We start from the raw sequence: 23382 nt of genomic DNA, 5'->3' as shown, positions 1-23382 counted from the left end.
TGGAATTGGGTCTGTCTAGTTTAATGAAGAGAAGGACGAGGGGGGACAGGATAGCAGAGTTCCAATATTTGAGGGGCTGCCCCAAAAAAGAGGGGGATCAGCCTCTTCTCCAAAGCACCAGAAGGCAGGACAAGAAGCAACAGATGGAAACTCATCAAGGAGAGAAGCAACCTGGAATTAAGGAGAAATTTCCTTATCAGTAGAACAACCTGCCTCCAGAAGTTGTGAATGCTCCAACACTGGACGTTTCTAAGAAGAGACTGGACAGCCATTTGTCTGAAATGGTCTAGGGTTTCCTGCCTGAGCAGGGGGTTGGACTAGATGACCTCCAAGGTCCCTTCCAACTTTATTATTATTATTATCATCATCATCATCGCTGGGTGTGATAATCTGTGTTGGAGACAGTCTGCAAGCAAAGACGTTATGGAAATCGTAGGGGTCCATGGGCATAGAAGTAAACTCCAGGATTGTTAAATTTCCACCTGAGATACAGTGGGATTTTCTCCTCAATATTTGCAGAATTGCATTAGTGAGCTCATGACAATGATAGAACCATCACCCCATTTCCAGAACCCATTAAACCTGGTTAGTTTAAGCCCAGTTAGCATCTTTTGGGGAATGCCTCGACCGAGACAGCTCACGGGGTTGTTTTATGGGCCAATGTCCTGCCTGCACTTGGGAAAAATAGTTAAATTAATTCAGCCGTGAAGTGAATAACCAAGATGTTACACAATTCCTGGACTCTCATTTGGCTTTGTTACAACCTTGCTTGCATTCGAGCCTTTTCTAGATGTGGTACTCAGAGATGCCAGTTTAAAAATAAAGTCCCCGACAGAAGACAATTTCCAGGGATTGCCAGAGAATGACTAAGGAGAAGAAGTGTTCTTGTTATCTTTCTGGAACACACATGGAGGTTATCAACCCTATTTCTGCTGATGTTTGGTCTACCAGTCAGTTGTCCTTCATGTCTCATTGCAGAGAGACGCTCCAGCCAAAGAGGTAAGTCCTCAACTTTTCTTTCAGTTATATGGGTGGAACCTGATCAAAGAGAGAAGCAACCTAGAATTAAGGAGAAACTTCCCGACAGTGAGGGCAATTAACCAGTGGAACAGCTTGCCACCAGAAATCATGGGCGCTCCATCACTGGTGGTTTTTAAGAAGAGGTGCTAGACAGTCACTTGTCTGAGATGGTATAGGCTCTCCTGCTTGAGCAGGGGGCTGGACTAGAAGACCTCCCACGTCCCTTCCAGCTCTATTCTGATTTAACTGATCTCAGATCTATTCAAGGAGAGAAGCAACCTAGAACTGAGGAGAAACTTCCTAACAGTGAGAACAATTAACCAGTGGAACAGTTTGCCTCCAGAAATCGTGGGCGCTCCATCACTGGAGATTTTTAAGAAGAGACTAGACAATCACCTGTCTGAGACAGTATAGGTTCTCCTGCTTGCGCAGAGGGCTGGACTAGAAGACCTCCAAGGTCCCTTCCAGTTTCGTATTCTATTCTATTTTATTCTACTCTACTCTACTCTACTCTACTCTACTCTACTCTACTCTACTCTATTCTATTCTACTCCATTCCACTCCACTCCACTCCACTCCACTCCATGATTTCTATTCTATTCTATTCTATTTTATTCTATTCTATTCTATTCTATTCTATTCTATTCTATTCTATTCTATTCTATTCTATTCTCTATTTTACTTTACTCTCTGAAATGGTATAGATTCTCCTGCTTGTGCAGAGGGCTGGACTAGAAGACCTCCAAGGTCCCTTCCAGTTTCGTATTCTACTCTACTCTACTCTACTCTACTCCACTCCATGATTTCTATTCTATTCTGTTCTGTTCTATTCTATTCTATTCTATTCTATTCTATTCTATTCTATTCTATTCTATTCTACTGGGGCTCTAGTTAACGATTTCTATCTCTTTCAGAGCAGAAGATGAGTCTCGTCAGCTTCTTCTTCACCCTCGGCCTGCTGCCTCTTGTCACCCTGGATTGTCCCCGCCCTTGCCGTTGTGCCGCCAACATCATTGACTGCATGTCAACCGAACTCAGCGACGACATGATCCCCCTCTCCTTTTCAGCCTCCACCACCAAGCTCTATCTCAACAACAACTACCTGACCTTCATCCCCAAAGGCCTCTTTGACAACCTGCACCACCTCCAGGCGGTCTACCTGCGGGGGAACCCTTGGGAATGTACCTGCCACATTCTCTACCTCCGCTCCTGGCTGCAGTGGCAAGACAACCGCACTTTGTATCGCGACGTGGTGTGTTCGAGCCCCGCCCACCTTCAAGGTCGGATCATCACCTACCTGTCCGAAGACGAGATCCTCTCTACCTGCCAGTCCTGGTACTGCGGCGTGGCTCTGGTGGCCCAGATCTGCCTCTTCGTCTTCCTCTTGGTGCAGGCCATCTTGCTCCTCCTTGTGGTTTTCTACATCTGCCGGTTCCAGCGGATAGCCAAGGAAGCCAGAAGGACAATGGTGGAGTTTTATGAGAATACGGATCCGTGGGAAAACGCTCGTAAAAGCAGTATTGACTGAGGTCCGTGGAGATTCTCAGTCTTCCGGGTCATGGTTGTCCCAAAGCTGCTTTTTTTTTTTTTTTAAAGGGGGAACTGGACTTTCTTGTTTTGTTTTTTCTTTGTGAAGACGTTTCACTTCTCATCCAAGAAGCTTATTTCGTTGCAAGAAGCAAAATGTCTTCCAAGAAGCAAACTCAGAAAGGCCAGTTGGCTTTTGAAAAAAAAAAAAAGCACCTTTGGGACAGGATTGATGGATTGATTACTGGATAAGAATAGCCTTTCTCTTACTGACCGCACAATTCACTTAATGACTAGTGATTCGGTTAATGGCCGTGGCAAAGAAAAAGGTGGTAAACTGTCTTGCCTAACGAAAGTTGTGAATGCTCCAACACTGTAAGTTTTTAAGAAGGGAAAGCCCTTTGTCTGAAATGGTACAGGATTTCCTGCCTGAGCAGGGGGTTGGACTAGATGACCTCCAAGGTCCCTTCCAACTTTATTATTATTATTATAAAAGCCATTCTGGTCCCAGTTGTGTATAATCCTTCCGTGTTCTTTCACTTTGTTAAATGCCAGGCGATACTTGTTGCTTTTATTATTATTATTATTATTATTATTTCAACGTACTAATGTGGTCCTTCTTCCCCACCAATCTGGATTACCTTCAGTTATTAAACCTCAATTTTTAATCTCCAGTTGCTAAAATTCAGTTATTAAACCTCTTTAAAAAAAAAAAAAACACCTCATGGGCAGTTTTTAAGAAGACACGGGACCATCATTTGTCTGAAATGGTACTTGAGCAGGAGGTTGGACTAGAGGACCTCCAAGGTCCCTTTTCACTCTGTTATTAGGCAGGTTAAAGAGATTACACAGCAGAGAGAGAGATGATTTGGGCTTCTCTTCAAAAACCTATCGTCCCTCAAGCTTTTTTTCTTTCAAACCACACAAGGAAGTTTGTGTTGCCCAATGTCTCTCTTTCTCTCTCCCTCTTTTTCAATGTATGCCAATTTGATTTAAAAAATAATATATATATATATTTTTAATCTCACTTCCAGAAAATTATTTTCTCTGTCCCCACCAGAGGGCGCACAAACCCCACTGAACTTTGTTTTCTACTCTTTCACGGTTAGGTTAGCAAATTGGTGTCTTCAATTGTTAACTTCTTTTTCTCCATCACAGCCAAAAAAGAAAAGAGATTTATTTCTGAGATGATGGCTCTGTTAAAAGAATGCACCTACATCGATTCTGTACAAAATCTCATCTGCACAAAGAGTGGAGTTTTCTTGGGGCTTATTTCCCAACTTTCTCAAGATAATTCTGGTATTTTATTAATACAAATAATGTACGCAACTAACCCTCTGCAGACAGACAAGAAAAATTATAGAACTTCTCCATTCGTGAATACAATAGAACAACTATCACCGGCACTGTATTATATATTTTTTAAAGAAAATAATATATATCCTGTATGTATATGTATGTATGTATATATATATATATGCAGGTCTTGGCGTATTTGGGTCTTTTCCTGTGTAAGATTGAGAGACCCAAATACTCCAACACCTGCATACCTGTACCTGTGAAAATCTACAAATATATATATATATATATATATATATATATATATATATAATATCCTGCTATAATATATATCCTGTAATACAGGGGTCTTCAAACTTTTATGACTTGTAGACTTCAACTAAAACATATGAAGAACGGTTGCTGGAATTGGATATGTCTAGACTAATGAAAAGAAGAAATAGGGGAGACATGATAGCAGCCTTTCAATATTTGAGGGGCTGCCACAAAGAAGAGGGGTTCAACCTATTCTCCAAAGCCCCAGAAGGCAGGACAAGAATGGATGGAAACTAACCAAGGAGAGAAGCAACCTGGAACTAAGGAGAAATTGCCTGACAGCGAGAATAATTAACCAGTGGAACAACCTGCCTTCAGAAGCGGTGAATGCTCCAACACTGGAAGCTTTTAAGAAGAAACTGGACAGCCATTTGTCCAAAATGGTATAGGGTTTCCTGCCTGAGTAGGGGGTTGGACTAGATGACCTCCGAGGTCCCTTTCAACTCTTTGCTCTGTTAAACTTAAATCGTAGCACCTTGGGAAGCTTAATCTGACTTTTGATCTCAGCTGTTTTGCTCCCTATGAAATATCGAGAATTTTTTTCATGGGAGCCAGGATTGGTCAGATACAACTCGCCAGGTTGTGGTTGTGGGGTGGTGGGACAAAATTTAAGCCAGAGAAATGGGTGGAGAGAAAAAAAAAAAAATGATAAGTCTTGTCTGCTCAGACTTCCCCCCCCCCCTTTTCTGGTGCCACTTTATGCTATGCTCTTGACTTTGATAAATAGGCTTCTGAATAAAATGTTAATCTAACTAGAGGTGAGGGTGGGGGGGGGGCTGGACCAGGCCCCTACCCTCCCTCCCACACCGGCCTCCTGCTGACCTTGCTTCAGCACTAAGGGAGAAAACATAGCGATTTTTGTGTCTCCCTACAGAAAGCTTGTTAGCTTTGATTAATGGGAGAAGGATTCAGTCCCTGTTCTGGGGCATTTTTCCCCGACAGCAGAAAAATAAGCACAGAGTCACCAACTGTGACCCACGAAAGTCTTAAAGAGTCTAGAGGAAGGCTGGAAAGAAAATGGGAAATTGGAGAGGACGGTGAAGGAACTAAATTTACAGGAGACCAGTCCCTCCCAAAGAGCGAAATGGGCCCAAGCAGCCAAAGCTTGCGTTGCAGAATTTCTTGTCTAGTACCTAGAAAATAGAATAATAAGAGTTGGAAGGGACCTTGGAGGTCTTCTAGTCCAACCCCCTGGTCAAGCAGGAGAGCCTCTACTATTTCAGACAAATAGGTTGTCCAATCTTTTCTTAAATGCCTCCAGTGATGGAGCATTTACAACTTCTGGAGGCAAGTCGTTTTTCTGATTAATTCTTCTCATGATCAGGAAGTTCCTCCTTAGTTCTAGGTTGCTTCTCTCCTTGATTAATTGCCATCCCTTGCTTCTTGTCCTGCCTTCAGGTGCTTTGGAGAATAGGGTGACCCCCGCCTCTTCTTTGGGGCAGCCCCTCAAAAATTGAAACCCTGCTATCATATCACCCCGAGTCCTTTTCATTAGTCTAGACATACCCAAGTCTGCAACCGTTCTCCACAAGTTTTAACCTCCAGTCTCCCAGTGACAACAGGGAAGGGACATGGTTGTCCCCACACACACCTCACTGGCGACCCAAAGTCTACCCACCCAGTTGTTGGTGTGCCTTGCTGAAATATCCGTGGAAAGCTATAAGAGAAATGCATCGATTGCGTTCCACAGGAAAACAACACGGGCACCTCAATCGCACCAGGCCATTCTGCCTTCCTTTAGTGGAAACGTGGGGAGGCTAACTGTTGAGTTGTCAGCCAACTCACACTCCAGGATGACATGCCTGGAGGAGCTGGCCACTGGGATTGACAAGGGCTTTTGTTCCCCTGTGACGGATGACTCCGAGACTGAAGTCCGGCCATTGTCTGCTCAGCCTGTGTCCTGCTCTTGGGCGATAGCCATCTCTTCATGGGCTATTCAGTCCCTGTAGAAAAAGTGACTATTTTTCTGAGTATACATTGCCTCCAGTCTATTGTCTTGACAGAGGAATTTTTGGGCACTGGGTCAATTGGGTGACGGTCTGCCATTCTAGGAGGTCCGAGGAAGTGTCCTCTTGTTTACCGATGACCGCGGGGGGGCCTTCTTATCTGTCCGAGGAAGCAAGGAGCAAAGTCTCTTTCTTTGACAAATAATAGGCCGTGCGGCCCTGTGTGGAAATGTCCGTGTAATTACAATTCTACAGCTCTTCGGCTCTTTATCTTGTATATCAACCATCCATCAGCGTCCACCAGGCTGGGCATTGTTTTCATAATTATTTAGGCAAACGCCAAGCACATTTGCAAGGACATGCCAACCATGGAGGGGGAGAAAAAAAAGGAGATTGAGACAATACAAGTCTTTCCCCCCAGCTTTTTCTTCCTCTACTGCTTCTCTTCACCCATCCACTCCTTTTGTTACCAGCTGTTTTAGCCCCGGCTCTCAGCTTTGGGTTGAAACAAGCGAAGGTTGGCCAAAGGTTTTGATCAATGGAAGAGGAAGTTCACAAAAGGGTTGGCCGGCGGGGGAGAGGGGGGCTGTTCTCGGCCATTATAGCTTCTTGCATGGGCCTCCTTACTGGAAGACTTTTCTCCTGTTCGAGCCGAGTGGACTGTGTTGAACCTACATCCTAAATCCCCCAACGTTTGCAATTAGATGAATATAATTTCAGTTCAAAATATGCAGTCCTTGTCAGCCTGGCGAGAAGAATGATCGGATAGCAATAGAAGAGACTTATTTGTTGCTCAGGGATGAATGGATGGTGGGGTCCTTGGGGCTCTCTGAGCTGGGTGGTTTTCTTGTAGATGTTGCAGGACCTGAGTAGGTAACATCATCAGTGCTAGCAGGGGGTGGGTTTTGTGGAGAGGAGGAGGATGTGTGATCCGTAGTTGTCTCTGAGCTTGGTTGGGGTTTTTTTTGCAGCTGTTTCATTACCCAACTAGGTAACATCATCAGTACTAGAAGGAAATGGGACATGTGGTAGTGAGGAGGAGGAGGAGGAGGAGGAGGAGGAGGAGGAGGAAGATTGTGGGGTCCTTGGTGCTCTCTGTGATTAGTTGTTTTCTTGCAAATGTTTCTTGGCCCCAACTAAGTAATCTCATCAGTGCTAGAAGGGAGAGGGGTTTGCAAACGTCTACAAGAAAACAGCCAAGTTCAGAGAGCACCAAGAAGCCCACAATCCTCCTCCTCTCCACACACCCCACTCATTTCTAGCACTGATGAGGTTACCTAGTTGGGTAATGAAATGTCTGCAAGGAAACAACCAAGTTCAGAGAGCACCGAGGACCCCACAATGATCAGATAATTCAATCCCCTTCTTGGGGTTTGGTCTCCCGTTGCTAAGTATCAATGGATAATTTTGAAACATTCCCATTATTCTCCTTCTTTAGGAGTCTATCTTCAAATTGGGGTTGGAAGGAACAGTGGCATTTAAATGTTGCTGTATAAAATGAAAAAAAAAAGGAAAGAAAGAAAAAGAAAGAAAGAAGAAAAGAAGAAAGGAAGAGAAAGAAAGAAGAAAGGAAGGAAGGAAGGGTAGAGAAAGAGAAAGAAAGAAAGAAAAAGAAAAAAGAAAGAAAGGAAAGAGAAAAAGAAAAAGGAAGGAAGGGAAAGAGAAGAAGAGAAAAAGAGGAAGGAAGGAAGGAAGGGAAAGAAAGAGAAAGAAAAGAAAAAGAAAAAAGAAAGAAAGAAAAGAAAGAAAAAAGAAGGAAGGAAGGAAGGAAGGAAGGGAAAGAGAAAAAAAGAAAAAGAAAGAAAGAGAAAGGAAGGGAAAGAGAAAGAGAAAGAAAGAAAAGAAAAAGAAAAAAGAGAAAGAAAGGAAAGAAAAAAAAGAAGGAAGGAAGGGAAAGAAAAAAAAGAAAAAAGAAAGAAAGAGGAAGGAAGGAAGGGTAAGAGAAAGAAAGAAAAGAAAAAGAAAAAAGAGAAAGAAAGGAAAGAAAAAAAGAAGGAAGGAAGGGAAAGAAAAAAAAGAAAAAAGAAAGAAAGAGGAAGGAAGGAAGGGTAAGAGAAAGGGAAAAAGAAAAGAAAAAAGAAAGAAAGGAAACAGAAAGAAAAAAAAGAAGAAAGAAGGAAGGGAAAGAGAAAAAGAAATAAAAAGAAAAAAGAAAGAAGGAAGGAAGGAAGAGAAAGAAAGAGAAAGAAGGAAAGAAAGAAAGAAAAACTTGTTTTCAATTCTCCCTAAACCTGACTCTGTTGAAGCCATGGATACTTTCATGAAGTATCATGGCAACAGCATGGTTTTTGTACTGCCTTTTTCTGAGACGCTCTTTTCCCTTCCCAAACTGGCCTACAATGCTGAGATTTCAAACTGATCTCCCATCCAAGTGCTAACCCGGCCCAAGCCTGCTTAGCTTCCAAATCCTTCAGAAGATCAGCCAGGGGCCACCAACGCTTGCGAATGATGAGGCACCTCAAGAGCTACAGTGGAAATTCAGTGAGGGAAGCTATAAACTCCCAGCTTTTCTAGAGCAGACCTGCTGTTTGTTTTCTTCTTTCATGATAACCAAAATTTAGGAAGAATAAAAAGACACACAGAGACATTTTTATAGTTGGCATGACCGGCTAATAGGTTTGAGCTGAGAAATTCATCAGGCAGTGAGTTCTCCATGCTAATTTTACCTCAGTATTGAAGCTGTTCTAGCCAACTCTGATAACTACAAGGTAGGATATATATATATATATTTCCTATTAAAATGTTTATAACTAGTTTTGGAATACAGGTATTTATTTCTTTGGCTTTAGAAGAGCTGCATTATGGAAGACCTTCATTCTCTGTCCTTTGTCGTGTCTGAGTTTTAAAATAATTTGATGAACAAAGAGTGTTCTTGCATTGTCAACCATAGAGTTCATCACACAATTGCAGTCTTTAGGAGAGTGGCTTATTACAACCATTTGTGACATTTATGACAACAGTTTGTGACATTTACGCCTCTCTTTGCAAAGCATTTCATTGGAGACAGTCTTTCACGTTTTTGGTTCTAAAATGTTGCCTATTTCAAATGTAGCCGGGAACATTTGAAGGTTGTTTTTTTTTTTAAGCAACACGTGTGGTGTTTTAAATAAAGAGATGTTTACTCAATTACTCAGTGGTGTAAGTTGCTGAGTTTTGATTATAAATTTATTGGCGCACCTATTTCAATGTGGATGGTGAAAAGACATGAACATGGCTTTCGTGTTCAGGAAAAAAAGCTCTTTTATTCTCGTGGTCTATTCTCGTATCCTGCCTTTTATTCTGTTTTAGATTCTATATCCCAGTCAACTCCAAGACCCATCGTTCTTCGCTATCTGCCATGCTTCTAAAGAACAATAAGAATTGTTGCTGAGGCTAGCTTTGTTTTTGTTTTTAACTTTCATTTTTTTATTTATTATTATTATTTTATTTTTTATTATTGGCTCGTAAGTTCTACCTTCCACTTTTATTGGGTGGCTAATGGCGAGATTCAAACGTTTTATGCTGTGTTAGGGCGCTGATGCGTCGAGCCGATTATGAATTCCTCTGTAAATGGGAAAATGGTTTCTAAAAGAACCGTCAACTCTGTGGTCCAAACAAAAATGTGTAATTTCGGCCAAAGAATAGACCTTTCCAGAGGACCATGAAAAGGAATTGTTTTCTGCAATGGTTCTCAACCTGTGGTTCTTTTTTATAATCAGCAGAGGGCACTATTGTCTTAAAAGAAAGCCTTCCTCTTTTCTTTCTTTCTTTCTTTCTTTCTTTCTTCCTTCCTTCCTTCCTTCCTTTTTTTCTTTCTGTTATTCCGTTATTCTCTTTGTGTATCTCTTTCTTTCTTTTTCTTTCTTCTCTCTCTGTTATTCTGTTATTCTCTCTGTTCTCTTTCTTTTTCTTTCTCTTTCTTTCGGTTATTCAGTTATTCTCTCTGTATCTTTCTTTTTCTTTCTTCTCTCTCTGTTATTCTGTTATTCTCTCTGTGTTCTTTTTCTTTTTCTTCTTTCTGTTATTCGGTTATTCTGTCTATCACTTTCTTTCTTTTTCTCCTCTCTGTTATTCTGTTTGCTGTGTGTCTTTGTCTTTCTTTTTCTTTCTTTCTGTTATTTGGTTATTGTCTGTGTATCTCTTTTTCTTTTTATTTCTTTCTGTTATTCTGTGTGTCTCCTTTCTTTCTTTCTTTCTTTCTTTCTTTCTTTCTTTCTTTCTTTCTTTTCTTCTCTCTCTGTTATTCTGTTATTCTTTCTGTCTTTTTCTTTCTTTCTTTCTTTCTTTCTTTCTTTCTTTCTTTCTTTCTTTCTTTCTTTCTTTCTTCTCTCTCTGTTCTATTATTCTCTCTGTGTGTCTCCGTCTCTGTCTTCCTCTTTCTTTCTTCTCTCTGTTATTCTGTTATTCTCTCTGTGTCTCTTTCTTTCTTTCTTTCTTTCTTTCTTTCTTTCTTTCTTTCTTTCTTTCTTTCTTTCTTTCTTTCTTTCTTTCTTTCTTTCTTTCTTTCTTTCTCTTCCCTTGGTTCACTGGTTGGTTATCTTGGGCTTGACATGTGGGGAAAAGCTAACTATTGCAGCTTCTAAATCACAGCTTGTGGCTTATGCATGAACCTAGCCTTTGTGATTTTTTCCAACAAGCCACATTTAAATCCAATAATGCTTCTGCATAGTGTTTGAAGAAACAGTCTCTGTATCCACCAGCAGCACAGAAGGGAAAATGTGATATGAATTCTTGACATTAATCCACAGAAGACACTGCATAATTTCAAATCTGGGCAGTTTCCATTTTTCTAGAATTAGTGTTCATTCTCAGTGTGTCTGTATGTATAAATGTGCAGCCAATGTGACTTTCTTGGCTAGAAAACTCAACGGCTGTCAATGACCTTGAATACTATTATACTATTATATATAAGTTCCATCTTAGCAACTGTCTTTTAATGTATTTCCACAGTTCATAAAATGAGGCAAAACTCACTTAACCATTTCTCACTTAGCAACGGGCTCAACTGTGGTCCTAAGTCAAGTCATACTATCTGCATGTACATGACTCTGTTGGTTCTTGACATTCACAGTTTACGCAACGAGCTATCTGCACGCTCCATCTGTTGGCTCTGAGCTGCCATGTTAAATTTCCCACCAAGCTACCGATGTAACATTGGTCTAGAAACCCTGTGGGAAATTTAACCTGGCAGCTCAGAGCCAGCAGATTGAGCGTGTCTGTCCCTGGGCTGGGGACCGTGTTGCAGAATTGTGACTCTGGTAGTTGTTGAAAAGTATTGAGCATTGAGGGTGGGCCTAGTCAGGGCTAAATATTTTCCAAAGGGCTGAGCTTCTCAGAGTTCAAGTGACAAATGTACCAATGTGTGTTTGATGGAGGAACATGAGTCCCCCCTGGAAATCGGAGATGTTACACAAGAAGGTAGACAGCCAGTGAGAAAACACTTGTTATTGCCCAGTTTCCCACCAGCTTCTCAAGTGCACCACCCTGATTTCTTAATTTCCAAGAGAAAAACATGGCAATCGCCTTCTTTTATCACCCGTCCTCTGAATGAAGCTTCTTTCAGAAGTTGACTTGGCCCTTCGTGGTCCAGATGTCTAGAGACCTCCCAGCACGGTAGGAAATTGCCTTTTAATGGGACCACTTGAGGGAGTAAAAGACACAAGATGGGCAGAAAAGGCAGAATAAGCCTGAAATGGTGGTTAAAAAGTGAATTTCGTTGAGATACACGATGCCTGTAATGTGCCGTTTTCTTTCTTCGTGTGAGGGCTGATTGTTTTCAAAGTTGTTTTGAGGCTCATCATTGGTGAGATATCACAGGACCACCGTCTCAAATGAAGGACTGAGGAATAGTTTCCAAAAATGTCCACTTGGATAGGCTTAACAATATGGCAAACATTTTCTTCCATGGGTCCAAATGCTGAGTTTTCATCATTCTGGATTTTTTGGGTAACAAATTGTGTCCTGCAAAAATAGTGGGGTGCAGCCAACTATCCTTTAAATCTTCTAGGGATGTTTCTGGGATCTTTATGGAGACCCACAGACGATTTTTAAAATAAAGATTCCTCTGAAGATCACCATTTTGCTTTGCATCTCCCTCAGCGTCCCATGTCATTTTCCTTCCATTATTTATTCAGTGCACGATGGGAACATGACAGAAGAGAAGTAAACATATACACACAATCCACATAATTATATACACAACTTCTACGGGGGTATGACAGTGGCCTCATAACTGGATGTCCACTTCAGCTATCTAGGCGATCACCTCTGGTGTTGCTTCGTGCAGATCTGCTAAGGAACCAGTGAACACACCTTGTAGGCAAACTTGCACAGTATGTTTAATAGATTGCATATCAGCACCACAATCGCAACAAGGAGAATCTTTCAGCCACACCGATACAGGACAGAAGGACTTATATATGGAATGGAATGGAATGGAATGGAATAGAATAGAATAGAATAGAATAGAATAGAATAGTTGGAAGGGACCTTGGAGATCATCTAGTCCAACCCCCTGCTCAAGCAGGAAACCCTATACCATTTCAGACAAATGGCTGTCCAGTCTCTTCTTAAAAACTTCCAGTGTTGGAGAATCCACAACTTCTGGAGGCAAGTTGTTGCACTGATTAATTGTTCTAATTGTCAGGACATTTCTTTTTCGTTCTAGGTTGCTTCTCTCCTTGATGAGTTTCCATCCGTTGCTTCTTGTCCTGCCCACTTCTTCTGGGATCACACCAAACTCCGTTCAGTTTCAACCAAAGCCAGGCAGGTCAACACCCAGTTAGTTTGCTAGAGGGATCCCTAATGGTCAAGCCACAAGAAGGCACCTTGGACCCTTCCATTCTCCAGGAAATTTGAAATTTCTGAACTGCATTGAAACTTCCTTCCAATGAAAAGGATCTTCTCAAGAAAGGTAAACCAAGCACGGATCTAAGAGAAGGCACTCAGGGCACTGTGAAACTCTGAAGGCCTTGACGGTGCCTCCCCTGTCTTAAAATCCAAAGTGCTGGAGGCCATCTTCAGCTGTAAGAACATTTTCCCCTCCAAGCTATTCTTGATCAAAGAAGACAGCCTTACCAGCCTTTCCCTAACAGCCGTGTAGCCTCAGCTGACATGTAACTGAAACCTTTCTACCTTCACCCACTCCTCGGACCCTCGCCAAAATATCTTTACCTTCTGTGGAATCACAAGCCCGGCTCAAGGTCACCAGGAAAGGTCAAAGAGCACTCCCATCATTTCAAACCGCCAAAGGTTATCTCGACTTCAGTGCAAAACAAAAACAAGGGGCTGATATTTTTCTCCTCCTCCCCCCCCCAAGGGATTTTTGGAACCCTGAGGAATGTCAAGAGGGGCAACTTTTAAAAATTAGGGTGTTTTGGGGGGGGGCGAAAGAAAGGAGCATTGGAAGGATAGGGTGTCTCCTCCAAGTACGGGGCTTTGGGGGGACAGCTGGACGTAAAGTCTTAACACCTTCAGGTGTTCGAGCGAGAGAGAGAAGACGGAAAGAGACAAAAAAATAATAGAACATATCCCTGGAGGAAGAAAGTCCAAAGCTGTTTGAGGAAGGGATTGACTTATGCCTACAACTGAGTCCAAAATTTTCATTGCTAAGTTTCTGCTGTTTTTCTTTCTGCTGTTTCGCTGCTGAATTTCGGCTGTTAAGCAAGGCAGTTGTTAAAGGAGACTTGCCTCACTTTACAACCTTTCTTGCCACAGCTGTTAAACGAATCACTGCAGTTGTGGAGTTAGTAACACGGTGGTTAAGTGTCTCTCCCACTGACTTTGCTTCTCCGAAGGTCGCAAAAAGAGGATCACATCACCCCGGGACACTGCGGCCGTCGTAAATACGAGCCGGTTGCCAAGCGCCTGAATGTTGATCCCGTGACCACGGGGATGCTACAATGGTCGTAGGTGTGGAAAATGGTCGTAAGTCCATTTTCGAAGGGTGCTGTGATTTGAGCCTGTCCATCTGAACTTTGATCCGTAGTGCATTAAGAAAAATCAAACCACTGAAATAGGATTTTTATTATAAAAAAAAAAAATCAAACTGCTAAACCTGCAAATCAGATTATTATTATTATTATTTTTTAAGAGAGAAAGAGAGAGATGGGCTCACATACTGTAACTTCCCTGCACCTAACTCAGGACTGCCAGCCATCCATTCAATGAGGATTGATGAGCTGTTTGGTTTATTGTTGGTTGGTTATCTTCCGGGTGTTGACTTTGAAATTCATTTATCTGCAGGAATCTTAAATGGAGGAAATGCCCGTGTCTGGCTTTGTGTTAGGGCAAAGAAAAAAGAAAAAGGAAAAAAAAAGACAAACATTTAAGGCAAACTCATCTAAGAAAGGCTGGACTTCTGCCTGCATTGTCCCGTTGATGGGACCTTAAGGCTTCTAACAAAACATATAAGGAACGGTTGCTGGAATTGGGTCTGTCTAGTTTAATGAAGAGAAGGATGAGGGGGGACAGGATAGCAGTCTTCCAATATCTCAGGGGCTGCCCCAAAGAAGAGGGAGTCAAGCTATTCTCCAAAGCCCATGAAGGCAGGACAAGAAGCAACAGATGGAAACTAACCAAAGAGAGAAGCAACCTGGAATTAAGGAGAAATTTCCTGACAGTTAGAACAAATAATCAGTGGAACAATTTGCCTCCAGAAACGGTGAATGCTCCAACACTGGAAGTTTTCAAGAAGAGACTGGATAGCCATTTGTCTGAAATGGTATAGAGTTTCCTGCCTGAGCAGGGAATTGGACTAGATGAGCTCCAAGGTCCCTTCCAACATTATTATTATTATTATTAATTGGCAAAGCGAGTGAGATTGGAACAATCATTTTCCAGGGAGGACACAGTAAATCTTGTAGATGTAGGAGATGACCAGGCTGAGCCCAAGGGAGGCGTCAAACACTTCATAACAAAAACAGAGTTGGAAGGGACCTTGGAGGTCATCTATTCTAGCCCCCTGTTCATGCAGGAGACCTATACTATTTCTGACAAATGGCTGTCTGCAGAGCATTGCAGTTTGGCAGTTCCATCTCCAATGGCTCCAGGTTGACTCAGCCTTCCCTCCTTCCGAGGTCGGTAAAAATGAGGACCCAGATGGTTGGGTCCAAAAAGCTGACTTTGTATACCGCTTAGAGAGGACTGTAAAACCCTGTGAAGCGGTATAGAAGTCTGAGTGCTATTGTTAGCGCTAAATTGAAATTATGGCGTCTGTGGAGATTCCCAATCATCCAGGTTGTCCCAGAGGTGCCTTTTCCAAAAGGCAACTGGACTTTCTTGTTTTTTGTTTTTCCTCGTGAAGACGTTCTCATCCAAGAAGCTTCTTCAGTTGAAATTACGGAGGTGTGGGTGAAACGTAGGAGGCCTCTGAGGTGAGAATAACATAGAGAAAGAGAGGAAAGGATCAGGAGGAGGAGGAGGAGGAGGAGGAGGAGGAGGAGGAGGAGGAGGAGGAGGAGGAGGAGAAGGGGCCCACCCTGCTAACTGAAAGAAGATCCTGATGTCACTCATGACGTTGGCTCATCTGTCATTCTGGCACGGACAGAGATCCGGCTTTAATAGGGATCTAAACAAATTCTTCCCTTCTCTGGAGAGGCCCCCTGCAGATGAAGAGCTGGGAGGGGATGTTGTCATTTTGGGGCTGGTGAAGACAGGGGCATAAACAACTGGAGTGACCCCCTGGGCTGAACACAGCTGGGGTCTCCCCTCGATTAGGGGCTGGATATATATATATTTTGTTTCCCTGTGAAACTGAGAACTGATGTTGTTTCCCCAACAGCTTGCTCCCGTCTCTTTGGGATGACAGCTTTCTCCATCAGGGAACCTTGGAGACTGGAAATCTGAAGAGTCTCGGTTTTGCCTTGCTTTACCTCCATCTGTCCTTTATTTGATGTTTCCTAATGGGAAAAGAGACAAGAAAGGGGGGGGGGGTTGGGTTAATAAGAGCAGCAGAGATTGGAAAAGAAGACCAGTGGAATCAGAAGTTGTGAGAAGCTGATCAGGGAGAGATTCAAGCTAGAACTAAGAAGGAATTTCTCATCAGTGAGAACAATTCATTGCCTCCAGAAATTATGGATGCTCCAACACTGGAGGTTTTTAAAAAGAGACTGGACGGCCATTTGTCTGAAAAGGTATAGGGTTTCCTGCCTTGAGCAAGGGGTTGGACTAGAAGATCTCCAAAGTCCCTCCCAAGTCTGTTATTCTGACCTTCCGTGTCACATAGCATGACCAATAACCAGGGACATAGAACACAAAATCATAGGGCTGGAAGGGACCTTGGAGGTCTTCTAGTCCAACCCCCTGCACAAGGCAGGACACCTATACCATCCCGGTCAAATGGTTGTCCAGTCTTGAAAGCCCCCAGGGACAGAGCACCCAGAACTTCTGGAGACAAGCCGTTCCACTGATTAATTCTTCTCGCAGTTAGGAAATTTCTCTTTACGTCGCTCCCTTTAATGAACTTCCACCTATTACATCTCAGCTGGTTCTGTTGGTTGAACCTAGAAATGAGATGCTCAGGATCGTGGCCATCTAAGCTGCCCGTAAACCATAAAAGAAACTATCCCACATTCTGAAATGCCAGCTCTTGATTCATAACTCAAACGTTATGTTTGAAGTTGGGCAATACCAGATAAGCAATTTAGATTTCTTCAAGTAGTCACCTTTTGCTACACGAGGTGGTGTTGGTCCTTCTCCTGTCTGAGAAAGACATCGGCAGACAAACAAAACACTGGAATTGTGTATATATCAGGAGTTTCCTGTTCTAAGAATATTCGGCGTAACACACATCTCTTTTGAAACCTTTGTAAGATATTGACTAATTGGTTCAAGGATCTAGAAAGTTTTACCATGATGTTCCACGATCCATAAAGTTTAACTGTGATGCCCAAGGATCTAAAACGTTTAATTGTGATGTTCAAGAATCCAGAAAGTTTAATTGTGATGTTAAGGATCCAGAGGGTTTAACTCTAATGTTCAAGGATACAGAAAGTTTTACTATGATGTTCCTATCTCTACCGGTAGCTTAAAAAAAAAAAAAAGGAAAGGAAGAAGGAACTGCTGTGAAGACCAAATGGAATCCATTCTGACTTTTGTGTCAAGGCTCTTCATGGGCTCCCACTGCTTGAAGGCAGCTCCAGTTTCAGAAGAACCAAGGGGATCTTGTTGCTAATTAGACACACATCTAATTAAGCAGATGTCAAACCAAGGCAGCAGTAGGCAAGTCTGGGACCAATCCTGATCCTTTTTTTCTCCTGGCTTGGATATTTTTTTTCCTGAAAACCAAGAAAGGCAATTCAGCAAAACAACATCCCCCCCCCCCAGTAATCTTTGCAGAGTTAGCTTTCCACGTAGATTGGAAAAGATGAACCGATAAGAGGAAAAGAAAGCTGGGCTGAAGCTTCTTGTGTAAATTGTCCATATGTTTTCTTCACTGGGAAAGGGACTTCTGTTTTTTTAGCTTTGTCCTGAAATGCTTGGAAAATTCCTTTGGCATTTCTCCTTTTTGAGCGGATCACTACCCATCTTTCTGAAATCTCTTTGGCTGCTTATACTTCTCCATTTGGAAAGATCCGATGAGAAAGGATTTAGTGGAAAGTCAAAATTCCTGCTTAACATGGGGATCTTTTTGCAGCGTTTAGTTTTGATATAAGGTTGAGACATCTCTCTTCCCCTTTGCTTGCTTTTTTTTAGCAAAGCTTTCACAAATAGACCATTCTTATCCAGATGTCCCTAGACTGCTATATGTCCCTAGACTCCACTTCTTCTGGCAGCCTCAACCATTGTTAATTAATGTTGTTATTGGTATCTCCAACAATTGTTATGAGATGCTGATTCTTTTTAGTTTAATTTTGCATCGTGGTTCTTTCGGGGTTTGTTACTCCTTCTTTGCTTTCTGCACTTAATTAGTATTGACTAAAGGGTAGAGGTTAAATCCAGTTGCATGGTCAATGAACTAAATACATGAATAAACAACTTGGGAATATCTCTCACATGGCAAATGGAAAAATATTTTTAAAAAGCCCTGCTTTTGTCTATCTAAAAGCAGAGCTGTGGAACAGCTGAAAGAACAGATGGTCTAGGGTCTCCTGCCTGAGCAGGGGTTGGACTAGAAGACCTCCAAAGTCCCTTCCAACTCTATTCTTCTATGTTCTGTTGTCAAATGGGCACCTTTTTCACAAATGGAGAAAGGATAGTTGTGTTAATACTGTAACTTCTATGCCCATCAGCCCCAGCCTTGATTACTAGTCTCTTGCAATCCAGCAGAAGTAGGAAGGCTATAGCTGCCCCTGGCTGACACAAAAGTATAAATTATTGGCCTTGTCCTTCTAGCTCTGTTAGGAGAATGCTTATCATAGAGCTATCTTGAATCAATGGCTGTATCTGTTTTAGTGGCTGAACATTATCTGACAAACAGTTGTTGGCCAATGAATCTGGTTTATTTTTAGTGCTGTGTTACTGATAAATCTCCTCTGTCAACGGTGGCCATTGTGTCCATAGCATCAGCTCATGACCTACCGATGTGCTGACACTTGACAGATCAGTGGCATGAAAGAAAGAAAGATTCATTAGCATTTTGGGTTGTTATGGCCCAACATATTTCCTCCTGCCTGTAGTTGAACCATGGTTTATCAATATCCCTGGTCTCCTGGTTTCACCTGGAGTCCTGTTTTTTTATGTTGAACCACAAATGGTCAACCTTCTAGACTAAAGCATTGTCTAATTTATTCTGTGTTAGATTGGATTGGACGTCAAATAATTCAGGTAGGATTGTGGTGTAGCACTGGTTGAAGGGAAGACCTCGTTGGGTTTCTGTGAGAAGGACGACAATTTGGTGGACCTCCATGGTTGGTGGTTGTTTGCCACGAGTTGTGATGAGTTGAAAAGCATCTGGGGTATTTCAAGGTGATGTAGAACTCCAGAGGTGATATCTCAATATCTTCTGAATAAGAGGCCACCAGAATAATAAAGAAAACCTTCTCTTTGGGAGCTTCTTCTATTAGCTTCTCCTCCTCCATCTCCTTCTCTCCTCCTTCCTCTTCTCCTTCTCAATCTCTTCCTTCTCCTTCTCCTTCTGCTCCTCCTCCTCCTCCTTCTGCTCCTCTTCCTTCTCCTTCTCCTTCTCCACCTCCTTCTCCTCCTCCTCCTCCTCCTTCTCCTTCTCCTCCTCCTCCTCCTCCTCCTGCTCCTCATTCTCTTCCTCCTCCTCCTCCTGCTGCTGCTGCTGTCAAGGGAGATATAAAGTTTTTACTCTTCTGGCAGCCTCAACTGATGTTGTTGTTGGTATCTCCAACACCAAAGTTCAAAAACGACAAAAGTCTTCCTATTCTGCTTTTTCAAAATCCAACTTTTGCTTCCATAGAAGGTCACAGGGAGTAACATGAAAATGGATTCTCTACACCTTTAAAAAAAAAATTTAATAAAAAAATATATACAAAAAAATCCCCTGGAAAAAATAAATGTACAGCCTCAATTACTCCACGAATTGAAGATCTAATATGATCTGCAGATTATGAACGACTTGCTTTTAAGTCACAGATTATGAAACCTCTCATTGCAACGAAGTGTAGCCAACCTTTGCTAAAATTGGGGTATAGGATTTTATGTACACATGTAGATGTGTCAGAGGTCCCTTAAAACTGCAATTAAAATAAAGAGCCTGAGTAATACGAATGGCTCAGGGTATTTAAAACGATCATTAAAATTTATATTGGAATAACAAGATGGTTTGGCAGAAAAAATGAAGACCTAAAACAGCCCATGAAAAAGAAATGCTTTTAGCAGCCATAAGTGTTGATAGCTCACACGTCAGGTGTAACTGGCAGAAACTGATTCCAAGAAATGGAGGGTGGGCAGGATAAAATTCTCAGCCATGACGAGGGAATAAAATGGGAGCAAACATAAAATTCTCACCATCACCAACCATGGTGCAATGTGTTGTTATCTTGTTCTCTCTCATTACCTATCTGTCTGTCTGATGTCACTCTGTCCTACCTACTTAACTTACGTTTATTAATCCTTATAAATATTTTCTATATCTATCTTCTTTTTGGCTATGTATCATTTCTCATCTTTAGTTCTCTTTCATCTATCATCTCTCTATCACAATATCTATCCATCTATCTATCTATCTATCTATCTCTATCTATCTATCTATCTATCTATCTCTATCTATCTATCATCTATATCTATCATATCTATCTATCTATCATCTAAATATCATATCTATCTATATCTATCTATTTATCTATCTATCCTCTCTATCGTCAATCCAACTTATATTATCTGTCTATCTATCTATCTATCTATCTATCTATCCATCTATCTATCTATCCATCCATCCATCCACCCACTTGTCTTTTATCTTTCTAGTTCTCTATCATTTTTACCCAGATTTACCTAGATTTAGCCTAGATTTACCTAGCCATCTATATATATATATTCTCTTGTCTCTAGTTCTCCCATCCATCCATCCATCCATCCATCCATCCATCCATCCATCCATCCATCTTCTACTTAATCTAGCTATCCTATCTACCCATCTTCACTAATTTTTACTAAGTTTCTAGTGCGTCTCTACCAAACATCCCATCACTCCTGCCAAAGCTAATAAACCCAAAAGCACGACATTTTCTGACAACCTTGAGTTCTAAACTAGCAAAAGGAAAGAGCCTCAGATCTGAGTGAGATCCCCCCTTCTTCACTCCCTGTTTGCTAATTTCTCATTTTGGCTGTTCCTGCTCGCTTGGCTCCCCCTGGTCTTTCTCTCCTTCGCATCTCCTCGCTCCATCCTGGACCTTCAGCGACTCCTGTTTTCGAGACCTGCTAGATTTTGAAACTTTAGATTACAGTGTTTAAAAGAAAATGCTGACTTATGTGGGACTGCAAGCCAATTTAGAGACACCTCCCTGGAGCCTTTTCTTCCTGTTAATTTATAGCCGTGTTTGTTGACCCATCCAGTTATGGACTCTACAAGATTGCTGTTAGTCTTTCATAAGCTCTCTTTCTTACCCTGACAGGGGACCATAAAAATTGGGGCAGGAGGGGGGGGTGAATTGCAAAAACCCCAAGCTTGGGAAGGGTGTTTAGGTAACTATCAGCTGCTCTCCAGATGGGTGGCCTTCGAAACGGCTTCTGTCTCTGGAGTGCAATAAGCTAACCTTGGTTTTGCAGTCTAAGAAAACAGATACAAACTTCTTACTTTTCTCCACCCTTAGACCTCTATAAACACACTTGTAGGCACTGTGTCAAATATATTAAAGGGGTGTTGTAGAAAACAGTGCTCTCTCTCTCTCTCTCTTTCTCTCTCTCTCTCACACACACACACACACACACACACAATCTCTCAATCTCTTTCTCAGTCTCTCATTCACACACAAACTCTTTCTCAATCTCTTCTTTCTCTCTCTCAATCTCTCTGTGTCTCAATCTCTTTCTCAATCTCTCTCTCTCTTTCTCAAACACACAAAATCTCTCAATCTCTCAGTCTCTCTTTTACACACAAAATCTTTCTTAATCTCTCCTTTTTTCTCTCTCTCAATTCTCTCTCTCAATCTTTCTGTGTCTCAATTTCTCTCTCTCTTTCTCAAACACACAAAATCTCTCAATCTCTTTCTCAGTCTCTCTTTTACACACAAAATCTTCCTCAGTCTCTCCTTTTTTCTCTCTCTCTTAATCTCTCTCTCAATCTCTCTCTCTCTGTCTCTCTCAATCTCTCTGTGTCTCTCTCAATTTCTCTGTCTCTCTCTCTCTCTTACTTTTTCTCACTCAGTTCAGAGGCCAAGTTGCTAACTCCAGACAAAACACTTTAGTGTAATTTTATCCCATTGGAGTGATTTCCCATTAGGCATGGGGGTTGAGTAGGCGGTCTGCACTGTAGTAAATGAAATATTAACTCCCAAGGTTTTAAACCACCAACACAGGTCAGTGGGGACACTTGTTCCTTCTTAGCTGTGATTCACACAACCTTCTCCCCGGATGGAGCTGAACCCCAGGCAGAGGATGGGTGTTTTAAGACTCCCTAGAGTGACAGTACAAATGTAGCTTTTCCGTTGTGTACATGGGTTGTAGAGCTCAAAGCAAATGACCGCAGATTCACCATCAGTCCCTAAAAGCATGGGTAGCATTGATTTTGGCCTTTGAATACAGGTACCCCGTGACTTATGACTACAATTCAGCCCCAAATTTCTGTTGTTCAGTGAGATATTTGCTAAGTGAATTTTGCCCCGTTTTACGACCTTTCCTGCCTCAGTTGTTAAGTGGATCACTGCAGATGATAAGTTAGTAACACTGGCTTTCCCATTGACTTTGCTTGTTCAGAAGGTTGCAGAAGGGGATCACGTGATTCCCCCCGGGACACTGCGACAGTCATAAATATGAGCCGGTTGCCAAGCATCTGAATTTTGATCACGTGATCACGGGGGTGCTGAAAAGCTTGTAACAGAAAAACGATCATAAGTCACTTTTTTTTAGTGCCGTTGTAACTTTAAGCAAACTGTTGTAAGTTGAGGACTACCTGTAGAAGGAGGAAAACCATTCTTTCATATGACAAAATTTCTGCATTTAAAAGTGCATTTTGGCCTAGATTTTGCAGATCGTTCCATTTATGTGTTAAATCGCTGCTGAGCACACTTGAAATATTTTGATTGTTTCTTAAAGGGGGTTGCCTGTGTATCCCTGTGGTTGTGGACTGTAGTGACCTCCATCAAACCAGGTTCACAACCTCACAAAGAAGTAAATAGTAAATGCTAAGTCATTGTGGCTCCTCCTGGCCTGAGGTCAACTTTTCCCATATCCTGAATAATTTCTGTATCAGGAAGATCTCTTTCCTGCTCTCCCTCTTCAGTTATTGACCAACAGCTGATCTTGTCTCAAATTTGTCAATCAAGATGACAGAACTGAAGATTAATTGCTTCCTTCTCTACCTTCCCCCCCCCCTTCCTGGTTGGGAACTCAAGTCTTTCTGTTTGACTCTGGGTTTTCCATCAATGATGCATTGTGATAAATGTACAAAAAAGCCTTCAGAGATAGCCATCTAGACACACCTTAGTTCACCCAGATTGCATCCAGATGCAGATGTGTTTGGAAGATCCAATGGCATGAATGAGATTTAGGTGAATAATTTGTGTTCTTGATAGATCTGCTTTGGCTCTCATTTGTTATGGACTGGAAAACAGAGTATATTCGTAGCTCAAGGTTAAACTTTAGGATCCTTGGTGCTCTCTGAGTTTGGTGGTTTTCTTGCAGATGTTTGACTATCATTAACACTGATGATGTTGCCTAGTTTGGTGATAAA

The 23382-nt window shown here is 41.9% G+C and overlaps 1 protein-coding gene across 3 annotated transcripts; it reads left to right on the top strand.

Moving 5' to 3' along the window:
* Positions 1–272: 272 nt before the first annotated feature.
* Positions 273–15882, top strand: GP1BB (glycoprotein Ib platelet subunit beta). Of its 3 annotated transcripts, none has more exons than XM_039332402.1 (3): positions 273–999; positions 1935–2549; positions 15868–15882. In XM_039332402.1, exons 1-2 carry the CDS (start codon positions 936–938, stop codon positions 2546–2548), a joined length of 678 nt encoding a protein of 225 aa, XP_039188336.1. In that variant the 5' UTR covers positions 273–935; the 3' UTR covers position 2549; positions 15868–15882. The 3 variants fall into 3 exon arrangements, with proteins under 3 accessions (XP_039188336.1, XP_039188335.1, XP_039188334.1); XM_039332401.1 differs by lacking the exon at positions 15868–15882 and adding an exon at positions 12754–13845 and having other exon boundaries at positions 274–999; XM_039332400.1 differs by lacking the exon at positions 15868–15882 and having other exon boundaries at positions 274–999; positions 1935–3947.
* The last annotated feature ends 7500 nt before the right edge of the window (positions 15883–23382 follow it).

This window comes from Crotalus tigris, unplaced genomic scaffold, assembly GCF_016545835.1.
Source record: "Crotalus tigris isolate CLP2741 ecotype Arizona unplaced genomic scaffold, ASM1654583v1 scf7180000024461.2689607, whole genome shotgun sequence".
Classification (NCBI taxonomy): Eukaryota; Metazoa; Chordata; class Lepidosauria; order Squamata; family Viperidae; genus Crotalus; species Crotalus tigris.
This window is presented reverse-complemented; position numbering and strand designations above follow the sequence as displayed.

Excerpts from the sequence above, each read along its gene's own strand:
- GP1BB (XM_039332402.1), top strand. The coding sequence starts at position 936 with ATGTTTGGTCTACCAGTCAGTTGTCCTTCATGTCTCATTGCAGAGAGA. Across the intron at positions 1,000-1,934 it reads GAGACGCTCCAGCCAAAGAG|AGCAGAAGATGAGTCTCGTC; the intron begins GTAAGTCCTCAA and ends TATCTCTTTCAG.